The sequence below is a fragment of the Dromaius novaehollandiae genome, chromosome 15 (genome assembly GCF_036370855.1).
Source record: "Dromaius novaehollandiae isolate bDroNov1 chromosome 15, bDroNov1.hap1, whole genome shotgun sequence".
Taxonomy (NCBI): domain Eukaryota; kingdom Metazoa; phylum Chordata; class Aves; order Casuariiformes; family Dromaiidae; genus Dromaius; species Dromaius novaehollandiae.
Window position 1 is genome coordinate 13,173,994 of NC_088112.1, and position 20,437 is coordinate 13,194,430.

General features: G+C 36.4%; 1 protein-coding gene across 1 annotated transcript in view; it reads right to left on the minus strand.

Annotated features, from left to right (window-relative positions):
* CLINT1 (clathrin interactor 1) overlaps window positions 1–20,437 on the minus strand; it is a 54,314-nt gene that overhangs the window by 4,744 nt on the left and 29,133 nt on the right. Inside the window, exons 3-9 of the mRNA XM_026118602.2 lie at window positions 20,295–20,391; window positions 18,665–18,773; window positions 17,610–17,774; window positions 14,017–14,191; window positions 8,692–8,932; window positions 7,429–7,510; window positions 2,914–2,991 (exon numbers count right to left, since the gene is read on the minus strand). Coding sequence (XP_025974387.1) covers window positions 2,914–2,991; window positions 7,429–7,510; window positions 8,692–8,932; window positions 14,017–14,191; window positions 17,610–17,774; window positions 18,665–18,773; window positions 20,295–20,391 — 947 coding nt within the window. The remainder of the gene's footprint in view (window positions 1–2,913; window positions 2,992–7,428; window positions 7,511–8,691; window positions 8,933–14,016; window positions 14,192–17,609; window positions 17,775–18,664; window positions 18,774–20,294; window positions 20,392–20,437) is intronic.

The following is a 20,437-nucleotide window of genomic DNA, read 5'->3' on the forward strand; positions in this document are numbered from 1 at the left end:
ATCATCCCTTGAATTTCTTTAGATGAGCAGAGGAAGACTGAAGCATATAAAGCTGGGATAGATGAGTCCAATGCCAGTTTTCATGTCCTAACCTAGACACTGACTAGTTCTATAATGGTCATGCATGGCAATTTTCTACTGTATTCTATCTACTCAAAAGGTAGCTGTAGTAGTCTTTTACACTCTATTTATATACTTACCAATATACACCTGCCTAGTCCAATTTTAGCCATCTTTAAATTCTAACATATTGGTAAAGATAAAGAAGTAGGAGAGTAAATCTGTTCACAAAATCCAAGTGTTGCCAACAATTTCAGTGCATGAAGTAGACTAATATTCATTAGCTTTGGGCTTTACTAGAATATTTGCTTTGATCTCCCTCACAAAGAAGGGCTATACTAGAGTATTTCAATTAGTATTACATATTAAAAATTAAAACCTACTTTAAATATTCCTGATACATAAGTAAATGCTGAGTGTGCTGCTTCTACATTCAGACCTGTGCACTGAGCGCACAATAATGGAAGCGGGGGTAAAACGGATAAGGTTTTGCCCCTTAGTAGAACTTCAAAGATGATTAATCAAGAAGGAAAAGATTTCTAGAGGGGCTTACGCTGTTCAAGAATGATTAATCATTTCACAGCACTCCTTGTCCCTTGCATAATGGCGATTGGAATAGATTAATCATGTTAATGCAGATAAAGGATTGTATCAATTTAGGCTGTATTAACACACAAATTATTTGCATAGTAGGCGGCTTTGTGTTCGCAAAGCAACTTAGTTTTGACTAAGGAAGCCCATAAAAAATTAGAACTGTTTTTTCCTGCCAAGCAAATTAAAGGTATATTAACTAATAAATGCCCAATATAGTTCTCCTAACACAGCAAAAGAGAGATATAAACATGCTGACTAAAAGCTGGCTCGCAGGTAGATTTGCTGATAAATTTTTTCATTATTCTCTTCTCATTCTAGACTTAATCCTACATCCTTGCTGAGCACTCCCAGTCACAACATCACTATTGCCCAAATTCAGTTCACAGAAGGTAGCCAGCTTTCCCCCCTCCCCTCTGTGCTCCTTTGCAGCACTGTCCTATCTGGGTAGCACTGCAGGCTGCCAAAACATTTGGCCTATAGGAAGCCTATCACTTTAGACGGCTTCCCAGCAAACCGTTAAGTCCAATTTTAAGGGAAACCGCCTGAACGCTGTTTTTCAGTGGACAGAGCCGATGACTACAAAATAGCTTATGTTTGCATGTAAAGTGACCGCACCTGCACTGAGCCAACCAGCTGGACACATGGCAGCTCTAAACTGGAGGCCATGCAACCAGATGAGTACAAGTGGAGTGCTGATCTAACAAGCCTTTCTAAAGTCTCACTCTTGTGATTGGCAGGGACTTGTTCACATCTAACTGAAATAAGATCTAGATACATTTTTTTTTTTTTAAAAAGGGAAAAGAATTTAGTAAACAAATTGTTATTTAGCTAAGCTAAAAGAAAATATCGGTCATCTTCATCCCCCAGATGCATATACATAAATTCAAAACCTCTCAGTGAGGCTGTACCGTGTATGGAAGCCATAACTTCACGTATTTCACCCTGCACCATCCCAGGCCTTCCAACAGTAACCCACACTTCATTGGAAGTTTTGGAAATAGCTTGTCTACATTCACCTCATTATACCTCTGACAAGGCCAATCTCTCTCTAAATTATTACAATAATTTTTTCTTTTAATCTTAAGAGACAGATGGGATCTGAGGGCATCTTTAGGGACTATCATTTTTCTAGCACAGGTGGGCTGCTACTTCCCATTGCTCATGATCCTGTCTTTTTGTTCAACTTTTAGAGATGGGCTGCAAGTAGGAGTAAGCAATTATTTTACAATTTGGTTCCATGCTTTCAGCGGTACAAGAGTTTAATTTGAACTTTTAGCTACGTCAAAAATTCTACTGCTATTTTTCCATCATTATTCCCCTATGTTCTCTTTATTATACTTGCGGATAAGCACAAAACCTATTTAATTTACTGTCCAGCCCATATAATTAAAGTTCTTAAGACAGAGCTGAACCCTCTGTGCATGTCTGGAAACTATGAACAGCAGCATAAAGTCCTCCTGCCCACTTTTCAGTTCACAGCATTGTCACAACCAAGGAAAACAGACTATCAAGCACTTCATGCAAGTTTTTTTTTTTTTTTTTTTTTTTTTTTTTTTAAAAAAGACCTACTTGTATCTGAAAGCCTTACAAACTGTCAGCTGTAGTATTAGAAAAAGACTACTTTTTCCTCGCAAAAAAAATAAAATAGTTGAATGACCTTACATAAAGCACTACAAACACAATGACGATTGATATAAAAATCCTATCAGTACAGCCAAAGAAACATCACCAATTTTCCAATCACTGTGGAAACACAGATACTGTCATCTTGAAGCATTCATCATACTGTAGAATGCCAGTTAAAATAGATCCTTGTCCACTATTATAATAATGGAGTGTGTTAGGCTTTTTTTTTTAAAACTTTGTGAAATGAGTACTCTTCAGCCAGCACTTCGACCCACGCTTGTTTATTTCAAGTTTTAGTAACTTTTCCACTCCACAAGTCGCATCTTATTTCAGTACATTTCAAAGTGAGATTTGGAGCTGTTTTATTATATGCTTTTAGTTGAACAGGGATATATTTTAAACTTCTACCAATATATTTTTATGACAAAGTTCAGAAAAAACTTCAGATCCAATAAGACACATTGTGCTGCACCCCACAACGGGCCTCTTCCTTACTAAATCTAGCACTTGTGGTCCAGTTATGTAAAATACACAGTTTCCCCTGGAAAGGGAAATGACTTTCAGTAATGCCATGTGGCATCCCTTCCCTCTTTCTGCCCCTAAACAGCATTTCAATCTGTAAATTAATCCTACCTTGAGATGATGGGAAACTTGCTGAAGCAGCAGCTGAGCTAAAATCAGCAAATCCTCCAAATGGGTCAGCTGATCCACCTAGAAACAGAAGGAAGAGAAGTGCTGTTACAGGACTGTGCAAAGATCCATTGCTATAACTGCATGAGGGATTTACAAAGAAAAGCTGTCCTGTGTTTGGCAAGATGGATTTATTGATTCTGCTCCATAAGTCTGCACTGTTTTTCCTATTCATCACCATACTTTATATACACATGCCTGAGCACCACCAAACTGGATTATTCCCAACTGCATTGCAGATCTTGCAATTTTTTTTCCTAGGAAAGAAACGAAAGATACAAGTTGTGCTTACTACCTCTAAAAATAAGTTTAGAGAGATTAAAAAGGTTAACAAGGATTCAGCTAGGTAGTGATGGCACTAGTTTGGCAGTTTATGAAATTAAAACTTTGGAAGTGTAATAGACAAAAGCCAAACGCTTTCATTGGAAAAGTTGTTATTCTGCTGCTTATCATGAAAAATTAAATGTCTTCTTATATTAAGTTATGTTACTTAAAGCATGAATGATTTCGCAACGATCTTGACTTGGGATTTCAAGGACAGAGCTTGCATTTGTTATTTGTGGTTTTGTTTTTTTTTTTTTTAATAAGTTTGCTTCCTTTCCACATCAGAAACATTAAGTTTTCCAAACAGACATTTTTATACTAGCAAATAAATTATTAACTTCTGAATACAGCCTAGTAACAATTTTTCATTAAAAAAAATACAGCCAAGTTACAAAACCCCCTCTAAGAATTATATCCTGGAAAACAAAACTGTTTTTTAATCCAAAACACAGTTGACAGCAATCAGCCAATTACTCTCTCTACTGCTTTTAACTAGATATTCTACTGACCTGAGAAAGCCAAAAAGTTGACCTTAGTTGTTTGTCCTCAAAGATTTAACCTCCAAACAGCCCCACCCTTAGAAGAAGCTGCAGCAGTTCAATTATTTTGCTTTTAGTGTTATGAGTACATTATATAGGTTACATCACAGCTGCTTAGCCTGCAGTGCTTAGAAACTAGCCAGGTGGGACTGAAACATCTGTGCTGCACTCAAACACCACCAGGGACAGCTTCCAACATCTGGTGCCATTTCTGAATTGTCTTATCGCTGCAAGACATTCTGCCCCATCTGCTACTCTCAACTGGGTTAATTAAACTAGAACCATCTCCTTTTTAATAAATGGCTAGCAGTAATAAAAGGAACCATTCACTTTCTAATACATGTGTACTTATATTTCTTTTTAATGTTATTTTACTGTAGACAGTGCCAGCAAGGCGACTGTTCTTCCAGGGGGAAATGGCCTTTTCTTGCAGTGTGTGTACCATATGATATAAAACATGAGAAGAGAATGCAAGGGCAGTCTTTGAATTTTCAGAAATATATCACTACTGTAGTTCTTTTACCACCTTTTCAAAAGGGAAGATATTTCACAATGAAGAAATTTCTTCTTCACAATTTCTGAAGTGATCTAATAAGTACCTTATGTAAGTTGATATAGAATTTTTATATTAAGTACAATCTAAGAATGAAAAGGGTAGGATGAGCCAGTGAAATATTAAGCCAAAAGCTGTGTTGATTATGTTTACTCTGTCCATTGCAATTAACATTTTCACAGCATTTTTTTTTCATGCGCGTCTCTGTTACAGGGCTCAAAATAGGTTAATGGCTTGGGTTTTTTTACATGCAGAATGAGCGACATAGATGCCACGGTCTCAAATTCTATCAGACCACATCCTCAAAATCAATGCTCTCATAGCATGCCTATTACTCCTGGGCTGTTAGTCAAAGTATCTAGGGATTAATTTAATTTTGAAACCAGAACTAGGTTCAAACCCAAAATAACCCCTTAACATTCTCAGCCCAGTCAACTTTTTTCTCCATCTCTTACTTGCCTGTTTTTAAATGAAACAGTTCCCAAAAAAGGCAGCAGAGCTTAAGCTGAATGCAGTAATTCTCTAAAGAAAGGTATCACCAGATAAGATTGAAGAACCTAATCTCAAACACCACCAAAAATTACTTCCAGCTGGTCTAACTGAAGATTCTGCATCTTCTTCCAAGGATTACTCCTTTATGGCAACCAGTCTTCTCCCTCGCAAACAAACTGTGTTGCTTTAGCAATGTGTAAACCCCCAAACCTCACCACCTTTCTTCTATATCTCTGCACCTGAAAATATATATATAGATGAGCAAATTCTGAGTTCCTGGAATTCACAGCACTTCCCTGCCAATTTCTTCACAGGATAGATCAAAGGCTGCATTTGCCCCCTTCCCTGTGTCTTGCGTGACACTGGGAATGTTCCCACACCCTGTGCTGCAAGGAACAGTGGTCGTAACAAGTGACCTGCACGTGAAGGACAGTGCTAATCTTCTCAACAGGAGCTATCCTCAAAGATTCCCATGCGAGATCTGTCACTATAAATGAACCCTTTCCATCTGCCTTCCTAGGTCAGCAAAGAGGTTATTCAGCAGGACCAGCTGGTAATACGGTTCTCCTCGACACCGTTTCTAAATGTTGCTTTGGAAAAGGAGAGAGGAGAGAGGGAAGGGAAAAATAATAAAGCTTTCTACAGCAAAGAACCAAATGGATGAAAGATTCAAATACACTGAAATATGAAAGCTGTCTTAGCTTTATTTGTATGAAATACAAGAAGGTTCAGTTTGAAGTGAAAACTTCTGTTCTCAACACAATTTCTTTTTCTATAAAGAAAAGGCTCCCATTTCTATTTTTCCCCAATCAAGATGAGATCAAGAGTCCATAAGAACTGGATAAGAGAAGTTTCAGAACTGATCTGGGATAGCGATTCTGATTCTGGATCTTAAAATTCTACTGAACCCCAGTAATTCCAATGTACATTAACACCTTTGCACATGAACTTAAAGAAAACAAAGAAAAACAATGCAAAGTAAGTTCTTCAAATTTGGGGGTGTTTTCTCTATGCATAAAAGAACAAGATACATGAGGCAAATTTTATTTTTGAAACATCAGGAAATACATATTTCTAACTATAGACATAAACTTAATCTAATTTCCCCCAAATAAAGCAGCACAAAGCTCTAAGGCTCTATCAGAAAAGGGAAAAAGGGGAAATAAAAGATTAAGACTGGTATTTGATACTGAGATGTATATTACAACTAAAGGGACAGTTCTGCTGTCCCCTCCTCCCCGCCCAAACCTCCCCCTGTGGCAGAGTTTTGATGTATTTTACCTTTTATTAAATACTGACAGAGTATTTTGGTATCCCAGTAATGAAAGGAACCTCATTGCATAAGGTGCTCATAATACTGCCTTTGCTCAGGCATTATAATGAAACTATCTAGTGTGACATATTATAGGGGCTCCCACTACAGTACACCAAGAAGTGACATAACTCAGGATAAAAGTATTTACATATGTATGAATTCAGCCACTTCTGCACACATTGGCATCCAGCCACCAGACTGCCATTTTTCGGTACAGTCTCACACAATTTTAGATTTTCTTTAACAAATGCTGGATTTGAGTATTTATCATCCAACACACACATGCACACAATTCTACAAACTGTATGAATGAAGTTCTATACCTAGTAATAGAAGCTGCTATTTGTAATGGAGAGAAGTTACATGAAAGGTCTCTTATCTAAAAAAAGGCACATGCTCATTTAATCCTCCATTCAAAGTGATCTTTTAACAAAGACTCTGCCCACAGTTGCCTCTCCTCCAACTGTGCCGTTAGACCACAGATGCATGAAAGAATACCTTTATGTTCCACACTAGCCACAAACAAAACTGTTGCTATTAAGGACCTATAAGCACAATAACAAGTTGGTAAAGTTCAGGGTTTTAAAAAGCAAACTCCCCCCCCCCCCAAAATCCAATGGGAATCCTGTATGCAAAACACCGAAACTTAAACTCCTGAAAAGTAACTGCAGTTAGAGAGTTTAAGGACAAGCTGACATGAATATTAATGGACTTAAAATTCAGCTTCACATTTAAAGAGTTAAAGGGACATATTTTACAGTGAACAGTTTAACTTTCAGGCAGCAATTTGATTTTGATATTAAGGTTAGGATCAACCAAGGGCCAAGATAACATGAGATAAAGAAACAAGTCTGCCATATACTTTAGACGAAGGCTTATATGAACATCATCCATTTCCATAGCTGCCTAGCCCTTTAATTGCACTATAAGGAATGCTTAAACTTGAATGGATTGCACTTGCTTTCAGAGTTAATTAAAAATAACTGCATTACAAACACAGTTTCTGACAGACTGATCAGGTAGTTGATCTTCGTGCTGCTAGCTTTAATCCTACGCAATAGCACAAACAGTGCTTGCTACAAAAGGTTCTAGGCAACTCTACGTTTTAGAGTATTGATTTTTCAATTTATTTATTCCTCTATTTATGTAAGAGTTTTCCTCAGATAAAGTAAGCTTATCCTCAGAATTAGTTCATCAAAATATGCATTAAGAACGTAAAACCAAGATGGGCTTACCTGTTGAGGCTGGCTGACTGACTCCATCAAACAACAAATCAACTAGGTCATTAGATGACTTACTGCCAGAGGGTACAGAAGCCTGAAGAAACAGCCACACAATTAATCTTTTCCCACCTCCAGCCACCTCTTTTAAAGAAAAAATCTGGTCAGTGCATCCTTGATAGGTTCCTGCCATTTAAACTACACATCCACTTCTGTCTAATGTTTGTACAAGGAGAATCAAAAAGCTAGAACTAAAATTGTGTCTCATTTGTTCAAGGTAAGAGTTCTCCCTTTAGGAAAACAGGACCAGAGGGAAATATTTAGCACTTGTACAGCTCTTATTACACTGAATTGAGTTAAAAAACAACACAAAAACAGAGGAAAAGAGTAATGATTTATCTGTTCTACTATCACGAAGAGTAAATCCCTTCTAAAAAAGAGCAGGTAAAATTCAAGTAGAACAAAATATCCCACTTGATCAGTTTTCCTTAAAACCCCTAGAATATCTAAATACATGCAAGTGGAAAACTGCTGGATTAATACAAGCAACCATAGCAGAACTTGCTGTGAAAATAATCCAGGCAGATCTGAAATTAAGATATGCTGAAAGGTCAGCTTAAATTCAGGCCAGTTCAGAAAGCTATACAGGTAATTCAAAATGACCTTGTTAAAGTGTCAGCTGTATTACTTGCAGTGACTTACAGCAGAGCCTAAAAGGTATGTAATTTTAAGTCATTAGATACGAAATACGAAGTTTGAAATGCAGGTATTTGCCTATTACAAAACCAACTATCACTTATCTTAAATGACTTTCTGGGAAGCTTTTTGGAGAGATGGCAGATTTGGCTTTGAAGCCAGTCACTGGAACCTGCCTAAATTTCAGATCAAATACTGAACAACTAGTTCAGAACAACTAGTGGCTCAGTCTTCTTTCTGATAACTGAAGAGTTTGATAATTTGGCAATAAGTGTGCAGGTTCAGAGAATCCTTCATGCTTAAGGCCAAGATCTTCACTTTGCTAAAAGAGAGTAAATGTGGCCTTTATTAAAACAAATAAAAAACCAAAAAACCCACTACATCTTAAACTGATCACAGAAGAGACATTCTATAATCAAACTATTTCATAGCCTTTGAAAAACCCCATCCTACTATTTTTGATAAAATACTTCTCCTGAAGGCTGCATAACAAAAATTGTATTTCTAACTAGAAATTGTCTCAGAGTTTAGAAGAAAACAAATTCCAAAGTCACATTTTATTGTGCTCTCCTGCTGCCTTACCTTTCCTGTAGGCTGTGCAGTATGAGCAGCATTCTGTTCTGGGCTTGCTTTATCCCCTGTATAATGTGCTGCTGCTCCCAAGTCAATGGTTTTCGAAGGATTTGCTGTGCGTTTGTGTCTGGTGGTGGTAGTTTCTGTAGCCTGTGTAATATGGATATGTTTGGTTGTTACAGTCTCCTCTTCATCTTTAAATTCAGCTTTGGGAGATTTACCTCTTCTCGATTTTTCCTCGTCACTGTCACTAGAAAAACATTCATCATTTTCATTACTTCTCAGTTAATTCAGTGGACATTTTGCTTAGGCCACAAGAGTTTTGATTACTATAGTTCTGTATAGTGATGGTTATAATAAAGAAATAATAATACTTCTTCCTACATTCGATAAAGTTAATGTTTTAGCCTTCCATCATGCATCATGAAGACTATAACACTGCACCCATTGTACACATGAGGGAAAGAGAAGCAAGTTATTCTGTTAAATGTTACACAGCAAGTCCATGGCAGAAGGTAATAGGAAATCAGTGTTCAAATCCAATTATTTAGTTACCTTCTGACAGGAACTCCCCTAGACGTTACATAACACTTCAGAGAGAAAAAGTAAAGTTGGCAAGCCTGCTGAATACTTGCACCAAGACAGAGAAAGCAGTGAACCAAATAAAAGTATTATCTTTCAAATTTCAAGAATACCACTCCTATTCCAACTCATTTCTCTTTACAGGTAAGCAGGATTTTATTTTCTTTTGAATGTTTATGGAAAAAGTGTTTACAGAATCATGCAATGCTGCTATTAGTTTTCTACCAGAAAACACACATTTATTCTTAGAACATAAAAGAACAAAAGCATCACCATTTTACATGAAAACTTATTGGACACCACTGCGTAATATTTGGTTAATCTGCTAAATTTTCTGCTCTTAAGCCTTTTTTGTCACAAACAAGGCATAATGCTCCCCCCACCCCCAACAGCCATATTGCCTTTTATCATCAGGGTAAGATTTGTATGTAACAGTGAAAATTGCTGTAGAGGAAGCTTAAATATATTGAAAATTATTTTGAAATAGCAATTCCCTTTTGGGCACACAGTTGAAAATGGAAGGTTTTTGTATTTTAATAATGCATTAGAATACCAAAACTGCAAAATTTAAGAAAGGCTGTCCCTTTGTCAGTGGGAATATGACAGTAACTGCAATATACTCTGGAGGGTAGCCTTTGTTCTCTGTTAACAATAGTGGGCTTTTTGGAATACATTGCATGTGTCTCATTTCCTCTATGCATATTACCTGCTCACCACTGGGGATGGCTCAATTCATTAACATTAGTGAATATAAATGCCCAGTGCTCCCATTTGTTAAAAAGAAAAAAGAAAGAAGGAAAGAAAGTACAGCTGCAGGTCAACCTAGCGACTACTAGCATTAGCTTGAGCCAGCCTTATACAGGATAAGTGGACTCAAACATCACCACCTAACCTTATACCTCCGAGGCACTTCAACCCTGACTTGCTAACATGCAATTCTGGATTTCTGTGCATAGGCTTCCACTGCTTATGCACTCAAATAAATAAGATGGGACCACTAACCACATTTTGTTTGTGACATCAGGGTTTTAATAAAAGCCCCCAGAGAAGACTGATTTGCACATTAGCACAGCACATCATCCCACACTCCTCTGAGGCTTTTAGGATGGAAGCTGCCTTTTACACACACAAAGCACCTAAGACCAGGGCGATCACATCTAAGATTCAGCCTCTAAAACCTGCTGCAATATAGTCGTCATCGCTACAGAGACTGCCTGCTCCACACGCACATTGTGGGTTGAGGAAGTGACTGACAAGCATCAAACTCTGATCAATGGAATTACTGCAACAGAACTGGTGGTGATTAATCTCACTAATGTAAGAATGAGAATAAGTGACTCTAGTGATCTACAGCAAAACGTCTAAAAGCTTTCGAGAAAGGAAATTAAACATATATGCCAGAATGTAGGACAAACATTACAATACTCAATTTTCTCTGACAACCTGTACCACTTCAAAACTGTCTCAGGAGATTGGGGTTTTTTATTTTTCTTTAATGGTCACATTAACAGCAATGAAACATTATAGATTAATGTCCCCTTTAAGTGTTTACTATGCCCAGAATAGTAAAATTGCAGTGCTTCATCTGAGAATTGCACAATGAAGGGAAAAAATAAAGTTATAGGTAGTATTGTACCAAATGTACTCTACAAGCTCTACAAAGAAAGTACATGGATACAACTTCCATAAGCCAAGCTATGGCTACATGCTCTCTTTCTTTGCCTTGGGATTTTTTTTTTTTTTTTAAAGGAAAAAAGAAAACAAAACATTCCTTAAAGTAATAGTTTACTGATAATTTGAGACCATCTAAAATGTAACCTGCTGCAAAGCTAATGCTCTGCATGGAAGCCACCTTTAAAAAACACAGCTGTTGCACCCTTTTATAGGAGTACCAGAGAATGTTTTGCTTCTTTTCTATCCTGTTATTTGCATTAACCATTTTGAATACTGGAGAAACAAGGATTGGCAGAAAGTTTAAGGATTTTTATGAAAAAAGTAACATTTCATAAGAACATGTACATCTACAAGTAATTTTAAAAGTACTATTTCAACACACAAGGCTAGAATCAGGGCAGCAACTGGTTTATTTGTCTAAGAAATACGAACTAACAAGCCCTATGAAAGAAAACCAGAGGTTTTCCTTCCCCACTGAGTATCATTTCCTGGTCTTCTCTAATTCCAAGGGGATGTATTACTGGAAAAGGACTTCAGTTCTTCACAGCAACACAAACATTTTTCTTCTATGTAGAAACCTAATCTACAGTTTTTTCAGAGTTAGTTGTGTGAATTGCAGTTTCACTTAAGTCAGCCGTAAACTGACACCAGCTAGATCACCACTCAAGTTACTTCGAGCAATTTTTTTTTTTTTGTGCAACTGCCAGCTTTGCAAGTGGAGTTAGAAATCCAGAAGTTAGGCCAAGTTCTTCTAGTGCATATATCAGAGATAAAGATTGTATCATCTGAATTCTGTTAACTATTCTAATAATGTGCAAATTGAATTTATTCCATCTTAGTGCTTCAAGACCTTTAATGGCTTTGCAGCGGAAAAGAAATAGTGATTTATAAAGCTATTACGTTAGAACAACAGAACATACAACAAGCAGATTTGCCAATTGAGCAAGTGTCACCATTCAGTCACTTTTCCTAGAAAGACATCACCATAATACAAAACCTCATGGCATACTAGCAGACTACAAATAAACTAGCAAATGTTTTGGAGACTATTTTTAGAAAAAAAATTTGCTGCAAGTCTGGAAAAAACAGAAGTGAAAGGATTTCACAAAGCATTTACAACAAAATGTTTTGTTGTGAGCTCAAGTCACATGATTATTAAAATTCCATCATTTCTATTTATTAAAGTTTCAATATTTAGCTTTGTACAAAATACAGTATTCAGCTGATGTGTCATAATATGAATTACGATGTTTGTTATTTACAGAAGCTTTAAGTATAAACAAACATTCTATAACCTGGAGTTCAATCATCTTAGATCCTTGTGGTAACACCTCAAAAACTGAGGCCTTCTATAGAAGGAAACCCATAAATTTCAACTTCTGCAACAAAATACCTTCCATACTGTTTAGTCGGCATGCCAGGAGAAGCCAAGAGGACACTTCAGGCTTGTACCTTAAGCAATATGAGAAAAGACATACTGCAATCTGGATTCCTTCTCATAGCAGAACCACCTGCAACCACCAAGAACCTTCTTGCTTATATATGTCCCTCAAAATCCCCTTTTATTTCAAATCCTGAGTTTATTATTTCAGATCTCCTCCAATTTCAAAAGACAACAGATACTGCACCTGACATTTTGGGCATCTTCCAAAAGAATGAAAGAAAAAGGGACAAAGGTTACAAAACCCACACTCAGAACCAAAAAAATGCAATTTTAGTCAGTGAAAAAAGATCACTATAACTTGGGGCAGAGATGTACAGTGGAGAAATAAAAATAATCTGCTTTTAGTAAAGATTAGACCGCAGAAAGGATGGTCTAAAACACTGAAAGATGCAAGACTTTACCAGCACAAGCAAAAATCCAGTAGCCACTCAGACATAAGGCAAAGGAAGTAAGATAAATATTATTTGTTCACTGCACATCCTTTACATGAAATCTGGCTAGTGAGCTTTACCGACTTCACATGACAAGTTGCTTTTGAAAGGTAAGTACAGAAGAGCACAAAGCAATGTACCATTGTTAAATGTGAAATTGTTTACTTTTCTTCTGATCCCTTCTCTTTGTAGTCTATTGATAGCAAGTTCTAAGAAAGAACCCTGATGTGTGCAAAGAGTACCAGTTTTATGATTTATTAATGTTCTAGCAAGAAGGCCACACTGCCTTTTTCTCAGAAATGCTACTATTAGGATTATTTGGGGGTGGGGATGTACACATACATATATACACACACATATATATTATATGTATGTAAAATTTACATAAACAAAAACATGTGTGGATATACTTGAATATATTACTGGAAGAAAAATACTAATCAAATCTCAGTGCAAATTTGAATTTTAAGCTGCTTCTCAAAAAGAAATAATTTCAATATACTTAGGCTCTTTCTCTACAATACTTAACAGAATCTGAAATCGCTGATCTGATCTCCAGTTAATAAAATTCAATGCACCTGTTGAATTAAGGTGCATTTAAAGTTCTTTCTGCAGGCAAAGCAGTACAAATTTTCCTCCTCACCAAAAAAATAAATAGCCAGATGTGAAATATGACATCTTTGTTCAGAGGTTCAACTGAAGTTGACACTATTTTCCTAATACTGAAATAAGTCACCTGCAGTCTGCTCTTCCCAAGATGGGCTCAGTGAAGAAGCAGTACAGCAAATAAAAGGTGCCAAGGTAGATTGAAGCAGTTTTGTATGTCCCTCTTCATTGGCACTTCAGCATTCAGAGCAACTGTAGTATGAAATGGCAGCCTCAAGTATACTGGCACAAGAAAAGACCACTGAAATGCTGGGACAAGCAAGGGCTTAGGAAATTTCAACCAAATTCCCTGCTTTGCCAGCAGCCATCTAAGCAAGGGGCTGTCATGGAAGGCAGCCAAGAGCAGTTAACTCTCAGAGCTACATTATTCCCTAAGGCCAGTAAGAGCTGCATAAGAAGTTCAGAAAGCAGGTATGGACCCTAAAGACATTTCCCAGAGAAAAAGAATGGCAGAGGACTAACTAGCAATCAGCAATGTCAGAGAGCTTTATAGTAACAATTTTACAGAATAAATTCATGTTAAAAGAGCTCTAGTACCTGCACCTTTCTGGAGAGTCTTCTCTATCTTTCCTTCGGAACTTGCTGATGGTATCATCAATTGTGCTTCCAATTTTGTCACTGAGCTCACCTAATTTATCACTGAATGGAAAAGCAGTTTTTTTATCCCATTCTTCATCCCATTTTGACTTGGGCTCAGGATCATATCTCTCACCTGTGTAAGGCATTAAGACAAGAAATAATGAAGATAATAGCAAAAAAGTGCCTGTAGTCTTTTTGGAAATGGTCTCAAGCCCCCCTCCCCTACATACATAAACCTTACAAGTTTTCAAAGCAATCTGAAAGCTCCCACAGTGCTGAATCAACACTATTACAGCAAGGCACAGCATGTAATGCCAATCATTAAGTGACAGGAATGCAGATTCAAAGACTTTTGTTTATGATAACCACACAATCTTAATGCAGTGCACAGTATAGTTCATCAGGATACTGTTGGACTCTGCTGGAGAAGCACAAGAGGCACAATCAGCTCTGGCTGTATAAACAACTTATCAGAAATGTGACGTGCCAGTAACAGTCACTTAATCCATGATATTCCATTCTTGGCCAACCTGTGTGCTAAGAGGTAAATCAAAGACTTGTATTCATTTTGACACTCACGAACACATAAAGGTATACCAAAATACTGAGACACAAGTATGAAATGCATGGTAACAACTTTCCGTTCTTTTCCGTACTCAGTCATTTTAAAATAAATCATTTTAAAAAAGATGAAACAGAAGAGGTACTGAAGCAACTTACCTTTCCCACAGCCACTTAGTACCCCAAACATCTTTACTGAACACCAGTGGCAAGACCTCTCTACTGACACCTTAGCTTATAAACAGCTGAGAGGTTTACTTGAAATCAGAGTATTTGCTGTTGCAAACCGATTAAGATAGTTTAAGAACGTAAGTCTGAGTTTATTTAAACACTAGCCCAACCTGAGTATAATCTAAAAGAAAAAACAGCACTTAAATTCTACTAAAACTTTTGGTTTCACTTCTACCTTAACTGCTGGAACCACAGCACACTTTACTGACTAGTATTGTAACCTTAAATCAGACTTTAGCTAAAAACATAGGTATAGAAAGCAACCCAATATGGCTTAGTTTCTAGACAACAGTTACGGGCATTAACATTTTATATTTTTGGGCATCATACACACGAAACTATTTTTTTTCCTTGTACTATTGTTAAACGAGAAACAAGTGAGTTCAATTTTTAGTACTTAAGCAGAGTAAAACCGAACAGCAGAAAGCAAGAATAGTGAAAAATTCATTACTTCGGGTTATGTAAAAGTTATATTGTAGCCCAGGTAATGTTCAAGATTCATTCAATTAAGCCTTCCTTAATAAAAAGAAAATGATGCGTTTCAGCACAAGGTGCAGAATTTGAACTATATCTGTCTGATACCACCATATACCAGAGGATAGATTTTTCTAATCAGAGATAAACGCAAGTCTCCAATGATTTTTTTTTTTTAGATCCGCAAAAGATAGAGAAACATTTCAAAGTGTAGCACCTATTAGACATCAGCTAGATACTCAGTGAGATATCACAGAGAAAGGAGAAACTGATAAGAAATGCACTAGCGTTCATTTTTGCAGGAGAGTGAAATGGCCTTATTTTGGCTTACATCAGGCTCTCTCAAGCATTTTAATGTAGCTTTCATTAATAAATTTCCTTATGGACTAAGAATATTCAAAATAAAAGATAAAAAATTGAGAGTTTAATATTTTTGGTATACAAAGATGTAAGGAGAACTGTAAGAATACAAACGTTCTCTGTTTAAGTGACTACAACTTTTTAGTTTAAAAGTCTGACCTAGTAAAGAAAACTTGTTTTAGGCTGCTGGAAAGTGTAAGGACTTTACTCAAACGAAGCGATAATGAAAATTTTTACCGTAAGAATGAGATACAAGATAGAGTAGTGAGTCCTTTACATTCAAAACTTGTACGATAGCTAAAGAGCATATGGAGAAAGATTTCTACTCAGCATAGAGGATGGATCACAACTCTGTACAGAGTAAGTCAAAAGAAGATCTCAGAGAAAGACAGAGGGAGACCTACATAAAGTACAGATGCAGTAAGACTAAAGTATTTCCTAAAAGAGAAGGGCCAGACTTCAAGCAGGTAGCATAAGCCTGAAAGAATATAATAAAATAAGACTTATCCTGCCATGGGGATGGAGATTTCCATCTATACTGCATATAAGGAAGAAGAGGAGAACAGAGGCACATGGGGAAGTAACTGTCACAGAGGAGGGAGACATAAAACATACATATGCATATATGTAATACATACATACATAGCACCAAAGAGGGAAAGATGAAGTGATACACATTTCTTACACAGATCTCATACCAAATCCTTCTCTCAAGAAAGTCGCACTGATTCCAGCAAACCAGAGCTTTATGCCATTGTAAATATGGGGATTCATCCCTTGATAAAAGGAACTGAACAGGTTCAGGCCAAATGAAACACAGAAAGATTTCAAGACTGACAGCTGGATCATGGACAACACGCTGAGATACAGAGCACATAAAAGCAGGTTCAAGCTCAGATCCCTGCTCCATATTATGGTAGGCATCGGGGAGTAAGCAGGAAGCTGCACACTTGGACTTGGTAAGGAAACACATGGTACTGTTTGCATGCCTTTACCTAATCAAGGGTGTCAGACAACACTGTGCCCTCTCTAAACTCAAATAAACTCATAGTATTATACCTGCTAAAGCCCAAATCTGACAAACCCACATGCTACATTGAAGATTTAACTCAAAAAATTGGTGAAATTACTTCCATGAGCAAGCATACATCAGATCAAGCATACTACAGATAAATACTAACTCAGTTAAAATAGCAAGACACCTAACAGTAGAAAAACATAAAATACTACCACTAGGATGATTTTTCAGACAGGCTTTCTTACTAGTAAAGTGCTTCCCCCCCCCCCCCCCGTAAAGGACTTTAGCAATGAAGATCTTCTTGCAAGTGCCGGGCCCATGTTGAACACAAGACTGGTATCTTGTACAATGATGAGAGAATAGATTTTTGACAGGCCAAGGGACCCATCACACACATCTTTTGTATTATTTTAAACATTCATAACTGGTTTGTTAAGAAAAGTTTAGAAATTTCTGATTTTAACTGCGTCCTCCTCACTAGCAGCTGCAGTTAAAGACAAACTTTAAGAAACTAACTTCTGCAACAACAGCATTCATTTTGGAATGAGATTTTGTCTACAGGCAAAGATGAAATAATGAAGTTTTGGCTAAGCCAATGGATCAGCAACATTTTTTTTAATAAGAAGTTTCTAGTTTATTTACCTGAAAGCCCACCCAGATACTGAAGAGTCTGCCAAAGAAAGAAAAAAATACATTTTTTTGAATTCATTTAAATTCATATGCAAGTAAAAAAGGACAAAATTAATTTGCTAGTAGCATCAACCCTAGTAGCTAAAGACCTATTTTAAAAAAGCATCTAAAGGAGTACCTTGGAAATTCCTGAACAGGTATCTGTTTCTTCCTACATATTTAAGTCAAGCTGAAAGTGAAGACTGTTAATCCTTGACCAACACAGCCAAGTACTCACTGTATCTGAACCCTCCAACACTGTCCGAAGAAACCCCAATGTATTTGTCTTTGTTCTTCTTTGCTTTCTTCCTCTCTTCCCGAAGACGATCATCATCTTGAGCAAATTCAACCATTTCTTTTACCTTCTGGCGTATGTTTATACCCTGGTCTTTACCATTTTCATCTGTATAGACAACATGGGATTAGAGGGGTCAGAAGAGGGGAGAAAACCGATGAGGAAAGCAAATCAGAGGCAGTAATACTGAACATTACAAACTGATAGAAAAATAAATTATGAACAGAGCAGTCAAAAAGAAAATCTTACTGCTACTGAGGTCCACTGCATTTGTTTAAAAGGGACCAAATACTTTGTTTCCACACAAATTTTCATCCTTAGATAAATGAGAGTTTTCACTGAATGCTGTTTTTAGAAACATCTAACAGCTGCTAAAGCTCTGAAGATTAAAAAGACTGAGATGGAAATGATATTCTCCACTTCAGTACTTTAACCCTTCAAATTATAACCTTTTTTTCTTAGCCTTTTTGGTTTTTGCAACTTTAATTGCTAGAATTCCCTGCCACTGCAAAACTGAATTTTTGAAAAAATGCTTTCAGTCAGGATGTAGTACAAGCTAAATGTGCTGCTTTCCCAGCCTTTTTCACATTCAAAACACACACTGGCCTTGCTGCCTTTGCACTGTAAATATTATTTGGTGGGAGGAAAGAAACCCAGCTTCAAACAGATGTGTGTGTTTTGGAGCTCTAACCTTTTCTTCCCATATGATTAAAGCTATTCCTTTACGGACACCACAGGGGACCAGTCTCTAGTGCATATTTTAATATAAACCCGAACACTCATGTTGTGTTGGTTCTGTTGTTATTAGCCAGTCTTTTCTGCAAGTTCTTGTCTTCACTAATTAATACTCTAGGGTCCCACGTCTTGGATTCTGCACTCTTCACACAACTGGCAACAGTCACATTCTAATTAGACTGGGGAAGCTTCTAAGCTGGTTCAGGTGACTGACAACTCCAACTACTGTTTTAATTTGCTTATAAGATTTTTCTATTGCTCACCTACAAAGTGGTAATTTTCCAGGGATCGCAAATCATAAATGTGTTCTCTGGCACTTGTAACAACACGCTCTGATCCATTCCTTATGAGGTAAGCTAGGAGCAGCAAAGACTATAAAAATACAAAGCACCTTATGATTGCATGAACAAAAGCTCTATTTTTTTTTTTTTAGTGCAATAGAAAACCAAATCTCTTCCCCCTCCCCAAATTAGTAAATAATAAGATTTTCCCCTTTTAAATGTTTATTATACAGGTTCACCTAAAAAACCCCCAATACTCCCCCCCTGCCGTTTTGCTTTTTAGAATATCAAAACTGCATTTGTTAAGTAATAATTTGTTATTACCATATCACAAGCAGTTACCTTCATTGCTACTCTTAAAAAAAAACAGCTGAAACAATTTACAGAAAGTTAACCCTGTGAAGTGAAACATTTTCTTTTGCCTTTTTTGTTCATAATTCTTTGGTGTTTTTTTTTTTTTTTACTGAAAAGTAACTCGTACAGAAATATACAAAGTCTTCTGCAGGATACAATGGATATACCAAACTGCAGTTTAGGATAATTTTTAAAAAGCTACAAAAAAAGAAGTTTAAAGAGTATTTCAATTGTAATTTTTTACCTTTATAATTTCTATTTAAAGAAAAAAATGCACTCTATACAAAGTAGTGTCTTTATCAGCTAAGAAGTATCATTATACTGCAGTCTATTCAAACCTGATACACAATTCCAAGCAGTCTTTATAACATTAAGTAGTATGTGTGATAGCATTAAATATTAATTTATATTGTACATCAGGGAGAACAATTACTATGAATACAAAACATCAAGCACCTGTGAAAAGCACAAACCTTGCCTTAGAATTAATTCTGTCTTGTTACAATCCCAGCATCAAGAAAAACGAAATACAACCTAGTCCATGTAATACACCAGTTCTAAAAAAAAATGAGGTTATATTTGCATTATTCAGTGAACACTGAACACCACTTGAAGTGCAGCATGATAATCTTAAGCAAAAAGTTTCTGTACCACGCTAATTAGCCAAAGCCAAGAAAAATGCAAATGATTTTCGATTTTTTCCAAAATGCAAGTAGGACATAAAATAAAAGCCTCATATGACACGAATGGACTGAATTTTCCTGATAGTCAAGAAGCAAACCTTCTATTTTTTTTGAGAGAGAATTACAAGTTGTCAGAAAAATCAAGATTAGTTTCCATCTTATTTCAGTTATTTTTAAATTCCTTCAAAAACATTTTCCTGATAGCATAATAATCTATCACGTCTCTCTTGGAACAGTGTAACAACTCCTTTGGGTAGGTTCAAAATGTGAATGTTATTCCAATACTTGAATATCAGCAAAATAATTGCTCTATTATGTTCATTAAATAGCATCTTAGAAAGATTTCTAAAACCAGAAGTTTTGTTTTTCCATATGCAGCTTTCAGAAGACAATTTTGACTTCAATAAGAGAATTAAGCAGGTGGTTAGGAAAAAGAATTATAGACATTAGTGGAGTACATGGTATAGGACTATCTGAACAAGACACTACATCAAAACGTTGTACTAACATCAAGAAAACACTATGTCCTTAGTAGACCAAAGTCTTGAATACATCCAGTTCATATAAATACACACCTTATAAACTCTCCTCCAGTTCTTTTTATTGTCTTTCAACATTCGAGTCCAAAGCATGTTCATAAGTTCTGGAAACTGTTCGTACATAAACGTAGCCCTAAAGGATTAAACAAAAAGAATAAAGAATTTATATTCAAAGTGGT